Genomic DNA, 19,332 nt, shown 5'->3' on the forward strand with positions numbered 1-19,332 from the left:
TGCCTGCTGTAAGGGATATGTCAGGGATCTTGGGTGGGCCAGAGACAGTGATCCAAGCCATGCAGGGAGCCTCTCAATTTCCAGTAGGGGATCCTGATGAAGGGGACACCCCTCAAACTTCTCATCTTCCTAGCGCATGTGCTCGGGCTGGCAGCCACGTTTTTAATTTCCTGTACTGATCCCTTGCTAATTCTAAATAGCCTGTTTTAACATTCTTTAGAAATGCTGGTGGTGTGGGTAGCTCAGAGGTAGAGCATTTGCCTAACACGTGTGAGTCCCTGGGTTCATGCCCAGCACTGCAAAAACAATAAAACATTTTTTAGAAACATACAAATAGATATAAAAAAGGACTTGCCCACTCCAGCCCACCTGGCGGGGCTCGTGGTATAGCCCTGTTTACTTGCATAACCTGCCACAGACGGAACCTAATTGAGCAGCCATTGTTGTTCACAGTCACTTTAATCAAGAATGGCAGAGCTAAGCTGGGGTCTGGTGCCCAGCAGCTGACTTCCCTGAGCAAAACAAGGCATAATCATACTCAGATCATCATCATGATGTAGCAGCAAACTCTGATATCTTTAAAATCTATACATAATTGCCACTTTGGAAGTGAAGAACAGGTGAAGGAGATGGGGGACATGGATGACAGAAGCACAAGGATTTGGCTCCATTTTATTACAAAACCAAACCAAACAAAATTTTGCAGTGAAATTTCCTGGAATTCACAGTCCTTCTGTTAAAATCTTTATAGTTGCAACATATATATTTTTAACCAGTACATAAGAACACAACCGCACTATTTACACAATAGTCTTCTATTTAACAAAAATAGTCATGTTGTATGATCAAATGTTTCCAACGATCATCCTTAACTTTTCATGGCTAGCCCAGCATGAGACAGTTTATGTGCTCCAAGCTCATGGAAAATCGAATGAAGCAAAATAAAGGTCTGTGTCTCCTAACAGAAGACAAATTCCTCTAAAGACAGGTTGTGTTTTCAAATTTCTTTGTATTTTAAAAGCTATAAAGTGCTTTGAAAGGACTAGGGTTGGTGCCTGAGGCGGAGAAGGAAAAAGACTTACACAGATAAAACAAAACAAAACAAAAACAGAAAACAGACAACTGTACCACTTTAATGGATGCTTTAAATGTGCCCATGAACTTCGTACAGAAAATGTGAGTGAGTGGCTGAGTAATCCACTACTACAGTATTTCGATGACCGAGAGCTGTCCAAAGTCAATTGAAAACTCCCCATGCAAGTATCATTGGAAGCAACGTTTTGTGATTTTGGGGCTCAGATTGCAAATGAACCTTGGAAGCCTGGTGCTGTGCTCTGACCATGGTGGAGACGAGCAAGGCTAAGCCCAGGCCGTTGTATTTATGACCTTCAGGCTGGCCAGAAAGAGTCAGTGGGGCAGCTAAGTAAAATACCACATGTGACATTATTCATTTGACAATCAGGGCATGGGATCCATGTTAGGAAAGCAGAGTGAAGCCCTTGGATTTTCCTCTTTTAGCAGGGAGGCCTGCAGGTTGATTTGCAATGTCATCACTGCTGCTTTTGTAAGTTCTTAGCAGACCCTTTCTTTTTCCCCAATGGGAAATAATGATGTAAAAAAAAAGGGGGTTCGTATAAGTTGGGTTTATTTTTCACATTTTTAAAAACTGGGAATTGCTGGTTGTGGCCTGCAGTCTACAAAACTGGTGTCATGTATGTACTGGTTGGGAGACTCCCCTGGAAACTAGAATAATCTTCCTCCAAGCTCATGAACATTTTAAAGAACAATATACCTTTTTTTTAAGGAATGGATGGAATGTAACTTCTCACAAGTACAAAATTACTTCAAATTTTCTAAATATAAGGGACATCCCACTATAAAAATAACAGCCCCTTCCAACCTCTCCCACCCCTAAATCTTTCTAATTATAAAATGGTACAACTATTTCAGATTGCTAATGTGAAAGCAGAACTAAATATATTATGTACATGTATAAAACACATCAGCATTGCACGCCATTTACATTCATATGAACGAAGTCCTTTTATTGATCTTCCTTTGTGATTTCACAAGAAGAAAGCTGAGAGAAGTTACACATGAAGCCGACCTCTGCTTACAGCTCAGAACATATTTTAGCCCGAGAAATCTTTGCAAACAGTGCATGTCAGTGTTTTGCAGAAGAAAGGGCTGTGAAGCACTTTTGTGTGAGTTCTCTTCCAACTTTTCAGTTTGTGACATTCTTCCCTCTTTTGATAACCGTAGACCAAATTTTCAACTGTTCAGGATATGGTATAATCAAAGGCAAATAATGAGTTGAGGAAATCAAGTCAAAATTGATTTGCTGAACGAAGAATGTTGTTCCAGCAGAGGGCGCTGTTCACCGTGCAATAACATTCTACTGAACATACGTGCCATACAGGCCAACGCAAATTCAGACTATGTCCACGTGTTAGTCATTGTTTAACTGCTTTGCTATCAATTCAGGCAACTGTTTGGTATTTTCTTCAAAGGGTAGGATGTAGTGTAATGAGCTAGCTCTGATAGGCGAAAAGTCTTTGGCTATTTAAAATCTTCACATTCTCCAAGAGAACAAAATTCTGAGTTCAACAAAGCGCTAGACTTGGCTGAAAGTTTTGAAGGTAAAGGGACTACACACTAGACTTGAAAGAGAGTGTGGTATGAAGGTCACAGTTCCCTTATCTGGGATTTCTGGATTTAGTAAGGGCAATCAACAGCCTTCACAAGAAAACCCCCTAAGTTTCGTTCAACCATGAGACCCCTGTTCACATTTTTTTGTGAGAGCATTAGGAGAAAATTGAGCCAGGCAATGGAAGAAACGTGTCCATTTGGATGGTGATCAGTCTTTGGTTTATACAGCACACATGGTCCTTAAATATTCCCTGCTTCCCTCGGGCCAGACACTGTCTGAGCAATGACTTGGGTGACTCTGACTGAGCCCTCTAGTCAGACTCGCAGACCTCTTAAGAGGTGCATATTGTCTTAAATTGTCATCAATAAATATATAGCAGGTGGCTATGGAGTAAATGGCTCTGTAGTAAGTGAGACACCAACAGTAACACAGGATTAGGAGATCTTTGATCATGGAGGCTCCTTAAAAAGCCACTGGATTGCAAAACACATGAGACAGGGAAAGAACCGTGACTGATCTTAAATAGGCTTTTGTAGAACAAGAAGGCTCTACGTTTTAAAGGACTTAGTCACTAAGGACTGTATCTAGCATCTGAGTTCACTTCATCAGTTCTCGGAAGGCGATTTAGTGCCATCAGAAGGCTCCAAAAGAAGAATGTTGCTGTCAATCTATGAGTCTTTAAACATTGCTGTTCCTAACACAGAGAGCCTGGGGTTGGGAGGTGTGGAGCAGGGCAAGGGGAGAAGAGCGACATGATGATGAGAAACTCATACCTGCTTCTCAGAATTAACCTCTGCGGGCTACCCAGATCTCTTTTGCAGTTGCGAGTGTTACAGCATTTCATATGTCCCCCAATTCATATCAGTTCTAAGCCTGGGGAATGGGCGTTTCCTTGGGGAGCCCATCTATGTGTTCAGCACAGAGCCTTCGAGCCCTGCTCCCTGACAGGGATCCTGAAGCCTCTGTTCTGACTTCCTGCAGAGTGTCAGGCCTTTCCCCTTTGACACAACATCACCAGCTGTGCTCCGCCATCCCCCATGGTGCGCACAAGGAACCTCAGCCCCCACCTGTAGTAAACAGGCCCTTGGCCCCTCTTCCTTGGTTCTAACAGCTCTGTTGTGAGGCTCAAGCTTTGTGCTGAGATGTTCAGCAGCTATGAGTGCCACCAGACACAGGACAGACATACAGATCCTGGCCCTGGGGCACAGGGAGAACCTGGGTGGGCACACGCACTGCCAGTGGCAAAGAAGGCAGGTGGCATTTTGGGATTGTGACCTTGACATTTTTTGTTTAGTAAACTTCTGGCAATGAAGCCTGGAAAAAAAAAAAGGCAATAGCTATAAAATCAGTGGGAAAGGAAGCAAAAATGAAACTGGGTGTGGTGTGCACTCTTGTAACCCTAGCGCGATGGGAAGCTAAGGCAGATTCGCTAGTCTGAGCCCGATGTGGGCAATGTAGTGATTTAGCTAGATCTTGCCCTGCCCCAGAAGATGCAGATAGAGCTCAGTGTGAAGGCCCCTCGTTCAATGCTTAATACCTAGAAAGAAAAAGAAGTAAAAGTGAAGGTGACTGACTTAGGAAAGAACTTAATTTGCCTTTATACATCAGAAGTAAAAGTATAGATATTACCACAGGAAAATGGGAAGTGTGTGTGTGTGTGTGTGTGTGTGTGTGTGTACACACCGACAAAAATGGGGAAGGGAATCCAAGAAACAAAGTATAAAAATACTACTTGAAATTGCTTCCATGGTCCTAGTGCCACAGAGGACTGGGTCCTTGACCCATCCAGGAAGTGACTCCACAGCCCAGATATTGTTTCTCGTTTCTTTTCCTTCCCTGCCTTCCTTGTATATTGCATCTGACAAGGTCTCACTATGTGGTTTCGGTTGACCTTGAACTCACTACGTCATCCTGGCTGTCCTTGAACTCACATTAGTCCTCCTGCTTCAGCCACCTGAGTGCTATCACACTGTGCCTGCGTCCCGGCCCTTCTGAAAGAGTTTAGATTCAGTGAGATTTCTTTGTGTTTGGTCACAGAGATGTATTCGGTGGATGATCAAATGGTACTAAATTCTCATGCTCTAAGAGTTTTCTGCCTGTGTTAAAACTCACAAAGGATTCTGTTGGATCACTTGCCATCATTTGGGATTTGGAGGTGTGGTCGCCACAAGGACATCAGGCAAGGGACTGAATCAGATGCCAGGGGGCATCTGACTGCTGCTGTGACAGCTGGTAGGCTGAGACTGTGTACAGATGCTTCACCACGTAAAGAAATGCCCAAAACACAAGAAAATCGCAAACTCCAAAAAAAAAAAAAAAAAAAAAAGGATGAAGACCTGTCTCATAGTCACGAGCAGGAATGACCATATGGTGTCAAAAGAGTGAAATGCCTTTGCTGCTCTTATAGTTCTGGCTTCTCCAAGCCCTCTATCGTCACCCTTGTCTGGATGACCAGGGGTGATCCACAGGGGTGTCCAAATCCTGGAGAGTAATCAGTACTCAAAAGCTGTATTTATCAATAATCAGTGCTCAGCTTTTCCAGTGGACTAGCCACACAGGAGGCTCTCAATTATTCTAAAGGTGACTCTCAATTATTCTGAGTGAATGTAAATATTTTTCTTCTCCACAGTTGGGCAATGCTGCTGGAGAGCAGAATGCCGGCCGTTGCAGGGGCTGTAATGCACCAGCTGGAGGCTGACGGTCATAAACCCCAAAGGTTCATTCTTAGTAAGGCCACACAAAATCTTGTATTTGGTGTCAATATATAGTGTCTTAGTCTTTCCTTCCAAATTCTTGTGTTCTACCTGGAATATGGGGTTAGGGAACTTGGGTCTGAGCACAGACCTGCCAACCTTAAGGAAGAATCAGGGCTTGAGGTAAAATTGGATGACTTCAGTCTGGAACTCTTTGGCTCCTACAGTGCCAGGTATCAGCCTAAGGGCTTGTCACAGGAGTCAGCAGAACTCTGTTTCAGCACCAGATCAGCATGGTTTGTGTGACTTTTGGAAAGACAGCAAGTAAGAGAAATAAAATCAATGAGAGTGGACAGCAGTGGTTACAAGGTTCAATCAGAAATTTGAAAAAGGGCTGCTTGAGTCTTTATTCATTACAAAAGAAGCGGATCTCTGGCCCTCTCACTAGGTAACTTGGATGGTGTCTGACCTCTCTGGATGTCATTAGAGTCTCAGCCTTTTTCTTCTGTGAGGCCCAGGGGTTCTTGCGAGAAGACTGGAGGAGCGCTAGACCTGTGCTACCTGATGGGTAGCGACCAGACTCCCGGGGCTGTCTAGTGCTTACAAGTCCAAAATGAGATGTGCTGTGAGAAACACTGGTACAAAGGGAGTGGAGGACATCTCCTTAGCACTTTTCCATCCATTACATGCTGAAATAAGAGTGTATTGGGTTAAATAAAATATATTATTAAAATTATGTTACCTGTTTCTTTTCACGTCTTACAATGCGGCTAATAGAAGACTTAAAATGACATATATCGCTTGCATTGTATTTCTGTTGGACAGTGTTGGCTTAGACCCTTATACACGCAGTGTGAAACCCTGGGTTACACATCCTTGGACACTCACGTGTGCACCAACGGTTCTCCAGGTCACACAGAAAAATTGTCTTTGGGGGAGGTGGCAAAGAAGGCTACAGAGAAGGGCTTCTCCATTTCTTTTGAAAGGGAAACTTTCTGATTAAAAAAATATTTTTCTTTAATGACCAAGGCCATAGCAAAACCTTCTGGTAAGGGAAAAGTCTCACACGCTCAGGGTTTTGCAGTGGGACCTTCATGGGGTGAGATCCACAGGCCTCAGGGCTCTTGGGCCCCTTGTCATCTACAAATCCTATAGAGTGGCAACTAATTCCGGATTTACCTGGCCATTAGCAGGAAGAGAAAATATCTCCTCAAACAGAAGGCAGTCCAATTCAAAGGACCTTTTCTCTTTGAGTATGGAACACAGTTCATATTCCGTTTGCTGTTGAATTATCCTAATTCCATTAATAACTACATCTGCTTGGGGGCAGAGCTGACTAAAGGAGAAGGAGGCGGGTGAGGGCCAAAGCTGACTGAGAGAGAGAAACACTTGTGAGATTGAGAATGCCACACCAAGAACCAGGCTTTGAAGGTGTCCGGAAACTCTTACCAGCAGCTTTGAAACGAGGCAGAACAAACCAACTCCTACTTGGATTTAAAAATGGAATCATTCAGATGTGTTCATTGTCAGCGAAACGGGCAAGCCAAGATGCACACAAAGGCCTCGCTCTGCCTCCCCCAGCTATGAAATCTGCTACCTGCAAGGGCAGATCCCACTGGCAGAGTAGTCATCTGTGACCCTGAAGTCTGAGGGAGCTGTGGGAACCCTTAACTTGACAGAGAAACTGAGGCCTCCTGAGGGTGTGGCTTTGGTCCTCTCCTCCCTGCCCGCTTATCCTCAGAGACTGAATTTCATTCCAGGAAATCATCTGGGTGGCAGTAAAAAGGGCAGCCAGTGTCCTCCTGTGACCCACATGCCACGTTTCAGCAGACAGCAGGGGGTTTACAGTGGAACCAAGCACCATGTTTGAGTAAGTATTAGTGTAATGAGGCGGAAAAGCTCTCATCAAACACGTAAATACAGCTCAGCGAGCAAAGCTTTCTTTCATGGTTAATCCAAGCAGCGGCATGGCCTGTGCCAGCTGTTTAGAGATGCTAAGGTAACCCACCTGACCGTCCAGACACAGGTCACTGCCTGAGGCACCCCCACAACTGCAGAGTCAGAATGCCTTACAAAATCACCTCCTGGAAAAATAGCACATCTCTATCATCATTACAAAAAAAAAAAAAATCAACAGTTTAAAAAGTACAGGTGGATTTCTATATTCATTGGGTACCTCGTTTCCCCATTTCCCCCTCTCAGTCGGATAAAGTTGATTCAGCAAATTCCCATGCTGTACTTTTCGGTTCCAGTGACTTAGCAAATCCCACCTCATTCCTCTCTCGGTTTCTGAACACTCGGGAAGCCCTGAGAAGTAAACTGCTAAGGATTCACCTGAACCCTTCCGCACGGTCTGGGGAGGCTTGACTTAAGGTATGGGAACTAAGGTAAAGCGAGGTGTGACTATAGCCCCCACTGTATTTAATCCCTGGGCTCAAACATGATTCCATTTTTCCTAAAGCCTCAGAGGCTGGCCGCCCTAGGCACTGCTCCTGGAGATTGTTGTTTCTGCCTGGGAGGATACTTTTGAGTTCAGAATTTCAGCCACAGACTCCAAGAGGTAGCTGAGCTGAAGTCCTTCCCCGGAACCCCTTCTCATGTAGTGGTGGACCCTTCACAGAGCCTGGCAAATCAAAGCCAGTGTGATGTAGCTTAAAATACGAGTCATGACCTCAGCAGACTTAGGACTTGGTGTTAGGCTCTCTGGTGTTTGGAATTTTTCAACACCCATTTCAAAGAATTTCAGCTGTGAATGAAAGCTGGCCTTACACTGTTTCAAGGTGCAGAGGCACTTCTCCAAGCCATGCACGCGTCATGCGGAGAGGCCAAAACCACAAATCTCAGGGATGTTGTACAGACTGATCATAGCAGGAACCGGTGTTTTTCCACAGAACGCTACAGGAGAGCGTGAGTGACCCAGAGGAGAAGCAGGAGGAGCAGATGTAAACTGTACAGTCTTTAAAAAGAAATTCAAACAAAGAATTAGTCTCCCCCAAAACGAGAACAATAAGACCTGGAAAAATTGAAATAAAATTAAACCCTAGGGGCTCGCTTTCAGTCTGTCCCAGGAGCTTCTGAAATACAAGTGTGTAAGAACATGGACGGGAAAGCAGCATTCAGCTGCTGATCTGCACAGGCCGTAGACTGCCGTGGAGGTGGGAGAACCGCATCCCGATAAAGGAGACTTTGGATATCGCTTTTCATTACCATCCTGAACATAGTGCCCGGAGTTCCCAGGTGTTCTGCAGTGTGCGTGCCCGTTCGAGTCTTGGAGCACTCCTCCCTGTCCCCTCGGGTCCTGTCTGTCTCCTCTGCATTGCCACTTCAAGATTTCACCTCTTCGCAGTCTTGGTCAGTGGAAAGTTCCATGTCCGAGAGCCCCACCTCCATGGCCATAATCAACGAGATGTCAGAATCGCTGCTCACAGCAGGCTCCTGTTCACCTGGGAGGAGAAACCAAGGTCACAGCGAAGAGTCAGTCACGTCTTTGAATGCTGCTTTTTTAAAAAATAAATTTTATCCCTTCACCCCCTGAAGCCCCCTCCCCTCCCTATGTTCAAAAGTTGGTTTCCATTTTTCCTTCTATTTCCATTTTTTCCTTGTCCCTCCCTCCCTTTCTCCCTCCTCCCGTTCCCCTTCCCATTTGAGTATTTTCTTCCCATTTCCCAACATCCACTATACATTTGAGTCCTTATTTCCACTTTGGTTTCTCACACCAGAGAAATGATGTGGCATTTAAATGTGTGTGCCCGATTTATTTCACTTAAGAGTTTATGGTCTTGAGGTGCATCCGTTTAGCTATAAATGGCTGAGACTCATCCTTCTTTACGGCAGAGTAGTACTCCATTATGTAAAAAAACCACATTGTTATCCACTCGTCAGTTGGTGGGCATGTGTGCTGTTTCCAAGATTTGGCTATTACAGACATGGGTGTGCATGTATCTCTGTGGTATGATGCTTTTAATTTATTTTGGGAAGATACCAAGAAGAGGTATAGCTGGGTCAAATGGAATCTCTAGTTTGAGTTTTTTAAGAAATCTCCACAATGGTTTCCACAATGGCTGCACCAGTCTGTACTCCCACTAACAACGGAGAAGGGTTCCTTTTCCCCCACAAACCCTCCAGCATTTGTTATTGGTTGATTTCTTGATAGCAGCCATTCTTTCTGGAATGAGGTGGAATTTCAGCGTTGTTTTTAATTTGCATTTCATGAATGACCAGTGATGTTGAACACTTTATATATTTATTTGCTGTTTCTAATTCTTCATCTGAGAAGTATCTTTTTATTTCAGATGACCATTTTTGCATTTGGTCTTTAAATTTAGGAGATCTGATTGTTTTTGAATGCTGCTTATTTCACTTCTAGTAATATTCATCTAAAGGCCAAGAGAAGGTATCAGAAAAACTTCTTATTCTCTAAAAACTCCAAAACTTCATCTCAAACTAGGACCCCATAAAAATTCTAAATGGGTCAAAATGTTAAATGTAAACAACAGGAATAACAAAAACTAATAAAACTAGAAAATCTATTCTCTATCTTAGTAGAAATTCACACGTATCAAGAGGGCAAGAAAAGTGAGAAATTTACAGAAGAAACAATGGAAAATGCAAAACATTAAAATGTTAGTAACACAATGATGAATGTAACTGTACTGTATACCTAAAATGTACCAATAAACTCAATGAGAAAAAAAATGTTAGTAACATAAAATCTAAACCAAAGGCATATATCAGACTGGGGAACTTGCAAAACTGTGAATGATTATATTCTTAACATCTAGAAAGCTTTTAAGTCTAAAAGAAAAATATTCCAAAAGAGGCAAAAGGATACTCTTTATAGTAGAATATAAGTGGTCAATCAATGGAAAGTAAAAATGAGATATCCCTTTTGGTCTGCATAATGTTCATGCTTACCAATAAATTCAGGGAAAAAAAAGAAAAAGAGGGCTGGGGATTTAGCTCAGTGGGGCTGCCACCTGCCTTGCAAGCGCCAGGTCCTGAGTTTGATCCCCGGTACAAAAAAAGATAAGAAGTACATTGTAGGCAGGCAGCTGTGGTGGCACAGGCCTGTAATATCAGCACTCAGTAGGCTGAAGCAGGAGGATTGCCATGAGTTTGAGACTAGCCTGGGCTACATAGTGAGGTCAAAGGCAGTCTGAAATACATAGACCCTGTCTCAAAAGGAAAACAACAAAAGAATATACTGTATTGTACATTGCATATAAAACTGAAATTTTCTTGATTTTTAAAATTAAGACATGTACATCTTTACAGGGTACATTGTTACTTTAATACACATATACAACATAAATCAGGATACTAGGCATGCCCATATCTTTAATCATTGAGTCATATTTATGTGCTGGGCCTTTTGTACACTTTTAGTCATTTTGCAATATATCATAGATGGCTTATAACCATTAGTTACCCTACTGTGCTATAGAAAAAACAGAAGTAGTTCCCTACTCTATGCTTTGGGCCCTTTACCGAACTTTCTGTGCTCCCTTTCCTGCCCTTCCCAGTCTGTGGTGACCACTATTTCTTTCCATTCTTCATGGTTTAGTTAACATTTTTACCTGGTGATTTTGTTTCCAGAATGAATTAGAAATAATGGGAGATGCCAAAGTCTTCAATTAGCATCTCATAATGGCCAAACTGTAAAATTCACTTTTAAGTCCAACAGAATATTGAATAAACTGTTACTTCTAAAGGCAGGTTCTTGTTATAACCGTTAAAGTTTCCAAATAATTTGTAGTTACTAGACTAAATGCTTAAACAGTATTTCTGACACAACCATATAATGCTTAACAGTGTTTTCAGAGTGACAACCATATAATGCTTAACACTGTTTTCAAAGTAACTATAATGTTAAGTGAAAACAGGAGTACCAAGAGTTTTACACATAGAGGGTTTAATGGAAAAAGTTAATTGGAAGCAAGGAAACCAAACATGCTAACACAAATTGTCTGTAGATGTGAGATGTATGTTCATTTTCATTAAATCTTTTTTTTACATGCTATTTCCCAAATATTCTACAATGAACATACATCATGCATTCATCCAAAACATATTCATATATTTATTTGAGGCTTAATTTACTGTGCTGCTACTATGTGCTCAAGATGGCACCAGATGGTAGGGATATAACTGAGAACAAGACACATGTGGTCTACAGAGAGCTAGGATAAGGCAAGGGAAATGCAGTGGTACCAGCTCACTGATGGAACACATGTCGGGTTCTGCAGGGGCAGGCAAGGGAGTTATGGCACCATTGGGCAGGTCACAGAAGGTGTCCCACAGGGTGGGAAGTCAGCTGAGTCCTGTGGGCTGACGAATGCGAATAATCCCTTAAGGAGAACAGCATGTGCAGTTGGCTGGCGGAGATGGGCAGCCTCGGTGGGTAGATATTACTTGGGGTTCTCTTCGCTTTGTACCCTTTCTCCCTGTAAAATATGACTGGGATACAGAGTCAGGCTAGGGAGGATGGTGGGGGAGGGTGGAGGGCTGGGCTGCATGAAGCAGCTTTAAACACACAAGCTCGGGTCCCTCCTCTCACCCTGCAGAAGAAACATGCGATTAAAAGACCAACAAAAATGTCCTGAGTTCTGAAGACTGATGGTGGTTGTAACACCTCTGCTGTGATGGTCACCGATCCCCCACCCCACGCTGGGGCAGTTAAGGAAGATGAGTTTCACTGGGGGTGGGGGGGGGGGGTGGAGGGCTGGGCTGCATGAAGCAGCTTTAAACACACAAGCTCGGGTCCCTCCTCTCACCCTGCAGAAGAAACATGCGATTAAAAGACCAACAAAAATGTCCTGAGTTCTGAAGACTGATGGTGGTTGTAACACCTCTGCTGTGATGGTCACCGATCCCCCACCCCACGCTGGGGCAGTTAAGGAAGATGAGTTTCACCACGGTAATGAATTCCCAAGATGTCTGAGGAGGCAAACAAAAGAGAACTGAACTGAGAGTTAATGAAACCTCCTCCTCCTCCTCAGTGGCTCATCAGCTAATTCACCTCACAGAGTCACCTTTTTCAGCTCACAGTGAAATCGGAAGACAACGGAAGAGCTTGTTTAACGTGGAGTGGTTTTAGGACTCTCATTGGGATCTAATACAAAAAGGAGGTGATGAAAAGAGCCCGGTTACGGTTCTGAAAAGGTAGGGTGCCCCGATACTGCTGTGTTAACTTTTCTCCTGCCCTCTGGGCTTTGCAGCCACCAGAGTCAGCGGACGGCGTGGGTTCATCCTCACCTGAGCACTGCGAGAACTGAGAAAGTGGGAAGCCCAGGGTTGCTGTAACGGAAGGATGCTCTTGGCACGTGGCGCTGTCTGTGGAAAGCAAGATAGCTGAGGGTACAGATGAGTTCAAATGAACAGAAAAGAGTTTCAAGAACGGTTCAGTTTTCGTGTTGTGACGATGCGCCCACTTCATCACCTATTCATCTTCTATCTAAAAACCTAACCGTTTCTTCTAAAAATGATCTGAAGACATTTGAAATTGTTCATTGTCTTACACGTTTAATTGAGCTTCGTTTGTCCCATGCCTTTTAAAAACAATTTTATTTTTTAATCAAGCAGGTGGCTTACTTTGAAGCTACAATAATATGAACGAAAACTTTGTAACTTAAACATTCAGAAGGTTCTCTGGCGGCGGTACGATGGGGAGCATAAGTAGCCACTAACAACACAAATGTTCGTTAAATTTTGCCCTCTTCCCTGCAAAAATGAATATAAAACTAATGCAAAAATAATATTGGCTTTTAATAAAACCACTTCATGTAGGTATTGTTCATTTTATAGGTCAAAATATTTTTATTTAGCTTGACTGTAGTACAATATGTATTTGATATGCTTTTCTTGGTTTTCATGCACTATAAAGACATCAAAAATTTTAAACAGGGAGCAATCTTATCTAAATATTTTAAGAGCTCATTCTGGCTGTTACATGAATAATAGTTTGGCAGGACAATGGGAAGAAGTAGTCCAGTTAGGAAACTGTTACACGAAAAGCAGACAAACAGGGTGGCCTACTGTGGCAACATGGATGGGGGAGAAGAGGACGGACTGGTTCTCCATGCAGGATCTACAGACAAGCGAGGAACTGGGCAGTGGCAGCACGAGTGGGGAGCAGAACGTTCTTGAGGCATTTCAGGTTCTATTAAGCCGGAGAATTGGGGGGTGGAGAGAGTACTGGAGCTCCATGTACTTGGACAGTGGAGTTTTGCACATGCTTTAGGTGTGCAATGCTCGTGAGATGTGGAAGTGGGAGCTAGCTTGGGAGTCTGCAGTGTAGAGCAGAGGTCAAGTCCAGCAAGACACTGGGAGGCTTTAGCAGAGAGAAGGTAATTTCAACCCTCGGGAAGAGAGGACTTTCTCTAGGAAGCGAATGGGAAGACACGGATGGGGGAAGATCTCCCAGGAACCTTCTGATCTAGAGCCAAAAACTCAAAACTAGTGCTCCCCGATGCATTAAAAAGTCAGGATGTCTTAGACAGAGATTTACATTTGAAATTTATCTTGGGAAATAGAAAAAGCTCTGACAACAGATGCCGGATCCCTAGGCGGGACACTGGTATGGATAACTGCTGTCCTATGTAGTCCCCAGCTCACAGGCTCTGGGTCACCACCACCATCAGGTAGCTCATCTTGCTGCTTCCTGTTACCTGCTTGGCCCACATAGACACCGGAATGTGCTGTCTCACATCTGAGGGAGGGCAGGAGAGTGGAAGATGCAGGAAACCAGCAGAGGCCAGGCTGGGTAGAGGAAAACTTAATGTTGTGTCGTTCAGTTCATTTTCTCCTTTTATGTTCAGTATGCTCCTTTCATTTTTTTTGCTTTCTTTGTAGTGAAACTCTGTACTCAAGGAAGCAAGGTAGTTTATTACTGAATTAGTTGGGGTGACATGAAGACTGATCCAAGTCATCTCATTCTGTCCTGGGTCTTCATCATCGTGCAGGGTTGTGAATCTATGGGATGTGTGCTCTTTGTATCACTGAAAGCTCTAAAAGATTTGCCATTACTGCTCCAGAGTGATCAGAGACAGACAGCAAACACCTTTATCCAATGGACCGTGTGACTACTTTTGTTGACCTATTACTATTGCTTAAAATTATTTCTGTACTCTGAGTAAACTCCATCAAGGAGCCTAACCATGGTTAAACGCAAAATTCTCAGTGGTGGGATTAATTCTGTTTAGTCCCTAAATTATTAACATCTTTATATCCTCTTTAGTAAATAAAATACCACCCAAAGACTCACAGGTTTCCTTTTTGAAACAGACTGCAGCTGTAGCAGTTTGATAGAACTGTCTGTTAATAGTGTTAATTCCTTCTCCCAGAGAATATAAGGAAACCTAGAGGCCTGCCTGTCCAGTGTTGGTGCTATGGTTTGACTATCCTTTCCGAAACGCTTGCTGAAATTTAGCTGCCATTGTAATTGCGTTGAGAGGCTGGACCTTTAAGTTGGTTAGGTCCCAAGGGCTCAGACCTAATGAATGGATAAAATGGAGGAGTTTGGCCCAATCTTCTGTTTTGGGCAGACTTCCTGGCTGTTCCACGGCTTTGTTACTTAGATCCTGCAAGGAGACCCTCACCACGGGTAGCCCTGTGGACAATGGACATCTCAACCTCCAGAATTGTGAGCTAAAGAAACTTCTGTTGTTCATACCTCTCTCACTCTGTGGCATTCCATTGTAGTGTCAGAGAGAAGACTTAAGACACCTGGGCAAATCTGGTTTGTGTTTAAACCCATTGCCAGGATCCCCATTTCAGAGTCCTATCTGATCTGTCATACATAGGACGCACTTGGAAAATGCTTGTGGAACTAAGACTGAATTGCAATTGCTCTCTGATCATATGAGGCCTACTTTTTTCCTATAGGTTTTATAATTAAAGCTAAGTTTTTATTAGAGGATGTTTGTAATACATAATAGTTAAACTCACATCAGGGAAATAGGTTTTCTGTCTCTGTCTCTATATATACACGCATATAATTTTTCATTTTTGATCTTTAGCCTCAGCTAGTAACAATATCAATAGTTTCTGAGTGCTCAGTACACTCCAGGAACCATGCTGAGTACTTAGAATATTCTCTGATTCAGTATTCACAATTAACTCATGATATGGAAAATAATACTGTTTGCTTTCAGAGGATAAAGCCCTAACTGAAAAGTTAAAAAAACTCCCATTTACTTGGGTTACAGTTAGAGCAATTCAAACCCGAGGACCCCAAATTGACCATAATCTATACTGTACTCGAGATTCATAACCCAAGGATTCAGGGACAGGAGGATCACATACTTAAAATTCCACATATACTTGTGTGGATCTGGACATACTCACATGTATATGTATAGACTTGCGTATATCATATATACTTGTGTGGATACGTATCTTTCTCCAGATTGTCACAGAACGCCACAAAAGGCTAAGAACCGTTTGGTTAAGAGATTTCATTCGGTTAAGAGATTTTGCTTCATTGGTGAGTACGGTGACAGTGCAGCCCTGTTTGTTTTTAAACGCATATTTTGGCTCACGTCCCACTGGTTAGGTGTTTTCTTATGAGCACGGGGCTAATTCAAAGCTGCTGGTGAAAATTATCCTTTCCCGAAGGAGTTTGATATTTGCCGTGCTGCCTGCTGTATGAAGGACGCACAAAGCAATAGCACTCGGGATTGCATCTGCTCTGTGAGGGATGAACGAACCTTGCCCTGGGATTAAGTGCCCACTGTTTGGAGAGAAAATTATGTGCCAGTGACTCTACTTCCCCAGGTGTCCCGATCCTGCAGGAGGTTCGGTGCTCACACGCTGGGAACTGCTCCGCCTCACATAAAAAGCTTATTTTCCCTCATGAACTTGGAAAGCAAGGTCTCGAGAAAAATGGCTTCTTCCTGGCCACTGCTACTGATGTTTATCTCCTTGAAAATAGGACTTCATTTCCAATCAACCCTGTACTGTACAAGAGCACCCCAGGGGAGGTACTCACCAGTCCGGGTTCATTCTAATGCTGCTGTCCTTTTATCTCCCCTCACAACACGGAGTTTCCTTCAGGCCAGAGCAGTAACTATATATCCTCTGCTGTAATACTTGGTGAGAAAGTTAGATTTCAAATGCATCAGAAAATGTATTTTCTTTGCATCCTTTGGCTACACAAGAGTTTCTGAGGAGATAAACTACTTCTGGTTTGGTTTCAATTTTCCTGTTTATGAGGCTGTGGCTATGGGAACCCTCTCGGCCACCTTCTTCAGCGGCTATGCAGTGACACGAGCATGTCAGCTAGAACACACCAGCTCTTCCCTGTGTGCCAGGCCCTGTGCTAAGGAGGTGCTTATGTCGTGTGTGTTACACCTGCAGCCATGCCCTGAAGGTTGTGTGTGATTTCCCCATGGTTGCTTCGTGTGTTACAGGTGGAGGAGTCAGCTTGTCCAAAGTCAGGTGTGCGGAGAGTGGCAGAGGCAGGATCCCAACCCAGGCTGGTACTGCTGACAGGGGTGCTATTCTGGATCTGCAGAACGACTAGACTTCTACTGGGCCGAGTTGTCTTCGCACACAAGAACCAAGCCTTCCAGGCTTACGGTATACATTCATTCACTCGGCCAAGGGGTTCCTAGAATTGTCCAGACGCAATTGGCAGTTTTGCTTTTGAAATTCCAGCTCCAAATTTGAACATATACACACAATAAGGAATATTCCAAATCAGGAATATTCTTTCCCACTTTTTTGTTCAGACTTGGTAAAGGTTTCCCTCAAAGTTTCTGTGTTAAATTAAATCACATGAGATTTCACTCTGCTTTGATCTCTGCTATAGGGTTTTCTTTCTCTGTGACATTTTACCCAGCAGGAAGAAGATTTTCTTCAATTGTTTAATCTCTTTACTGATTTCCTTGGCAGTTCATCCACTGAATCATTTCTTTCTGTGTGCCAAAAGAAGGGACAAGTGTGGTTTTCACATTAGTTTTACATTAGATTTTATAGGAAGAGAGCAAAATCTAGTGGCATTTATGCTGTCAATAGCATACAACCCCCACTCAGTACCACCTCTAGAGAACGTTAAGCCTTAAGCAAAATACTGGTAGATGGAAGGTGCTTGATGACAGTATGATTTGAATGAGAAGGGAGTGAAAAAGCAAAGGCTAACAGATGGATTTAGACATATAGGTCCACAGGCACCTAGATAAAATTACAGGTTTCATTTGTTCTCTCATCGATTTAATCGCCTATTTATTGAACAGACATTTACCGAACGTCTGAAGGTACACAGCACAGTTGAGGAAATAAAGATAGGATCAATACAAGCTCTGCCTTTACAGTGAGTTTGATACAGTAAAAGATTAGACAGCTCTCTCTGCCAGGTGACACGCTGAAGGGGAGGTATAAGCAAAATGGTAGGGCAACAGAAGGGTGAGGGAAATGTCACCTCCAACTGAGTAACCATAAATAAGCTGCAGGGAAGCAAGTGGGGAGGACTTGCGTGTTCCCAGAATGCGTAGAGATCAGGGGAAATGTCATTTCTTTCAGAAACAGCACAACGAAAGGTGAAATCAGCACATTTCAAGGCATGTGGATAGTTTCATTCTGCTGTGGCTTGGTACACGAAGAACAACAGTTATGTGGCACATGTGGCCAGTAATTACTTTGTCCTCTATCTGCCTCATTTGTGTTCTTTTTCACAGGAGCCTCAGAGGCGTCCAACTACTCTCTCCATACTTCCTCGCCAGCCAGCTCTTCCCCGTGTTCTACCAAGAAGACTGGAAGGCAGGTAGCACAGGGAGGCCATCTTATTTCCTGTTCAGGCAAGGACATAATCAGGTGGAGGAGGATTCCAGATTCCATTCTGCTGGGGAGAAGAAACAACAGCAACTACACTCTGGGCAACAGCCTTTTCCCCCTCTATCCGTCCAAAGGTGGTCTTTAAAAATGTTTGACTTTTGAATCTCTTTTATTGTATAAGTCAGTGTTAGAAGCACAGTTTACTTACCTAAATTGCATTTATTTCAGTGAATGATCTGACAAACTTTGCTGGATGTGACAAATGTATGCATCTCTACAACCAACCATTAATACCCTAATGTTTATTTTAGGAAATTTGATGTTTCTATTTCCCTTAAAAGTTTTCTTGTGCTCATTTATAGTTGGTTCCTCTTTTCAGATTTCTTTCTTTTTTTTTTTTATAAGAGTCTATCATGTTTTTCCAACCTCATGATTTCTGTTTGGGGCTGGAGGGTGCTTCGTTGTTGGGGGAGGTGTCCTGTGAACTGGTAAGTTTTGCAGCAGTTTGGGTCTCTGTCCACTGAAAGTCAGTGTTTCTGTTTTTTCCCCAATAAAAGTCTCTACATACTGTCAAATGTCCTCAAGGGACAACCTCTCCTCTTCCTCCAGAGGAGAGCCATGATGAAAATAATTTCTAGAACTTTGTATACTGTAGTATGTAACAGGATTGCCTGTCTTTGTAAGGCTGAATTTTGTCCCACTGGATAGACCACATTTTCTTCATTCATCCACAAATGGACATTTATGTCACTGCCACCTCTTGGTGACGGTGAGCAATGCATATGGTATTTCTATTTCAATTCTTTTGGATATATACTCAGAAGTGGGAGTCGAAGAAGGCAGCTCTATTTAATTTTTTAATTTAATTCTTTGAAGAGTCTCTATACTTTTTTCCATAGTGACCACGCCATTTCACATTCCCACAAAATAATGCATGAGTTCCAACTTCTCTGTCACATAACTAATACTTTCTGAGTTTTGTTTTTGTTTTTTTTTTTTAAATAGGGTCATCCTCGGGAGGCTGAGGCAGGAGGATTGCTGTGAGTTCAAAACAAGCCTGGACTACATAGTGAGTTCCAAGTCAGTTTCAACTACATAGTGAGACCCTGTTTCAAAAAAACCAAAAAAAAAAAGGTCATCCTAATGATGAGATAGATAATACCACACTGTGGTTTTGGATATCTGTATACCTTCTTTTGAGAGCTATCTGTCCCACTT

The 19,332-nt window shown here is 43.0% G+C and overlaps 1 protein-coding gene across 1 annotated transcript in view; it reads right to left on the minus strand.

Annotated features, from left to right (window-relative positions):
• Positions 1–4,545: 4,545 nt before the first annotated feature.
• Positions 4,546–19,332, minus strand: part of Rnf150 (ring finger protein 150) — a 255,905-nt gene continuing 241,118 nt past the window's right edge. Inside the window, exon 9 of the mRNA XM_033759952.1 lies at positions 4,546–8,786. Within this exon, the coding sequence (XP_033615843.1) occupies positions 8,668–8,786 (119 nt within the window). The 3' untranslated portion in view covers positions 4,546–8,667. The remainder of the gene's footprint in view (positions 8,787–19,332) is intronic.

The sequence above is a fragment of the Fukomys damarensis genome, unplaced genomic scaffold (assembly GCF_012274545.1).
Source record: "Fukomys damarensis isolate Sample0158 unplaced genomic scaffold, DMR_v1.0_HiC HiC_scaffold_38, whole genome shotgun sequence".
NCBI lineage: Eukaryota > Metazoa > Chordata > Mammalia > Rodentia > Bathyergidae > Fukomys > Fukomys damarensis.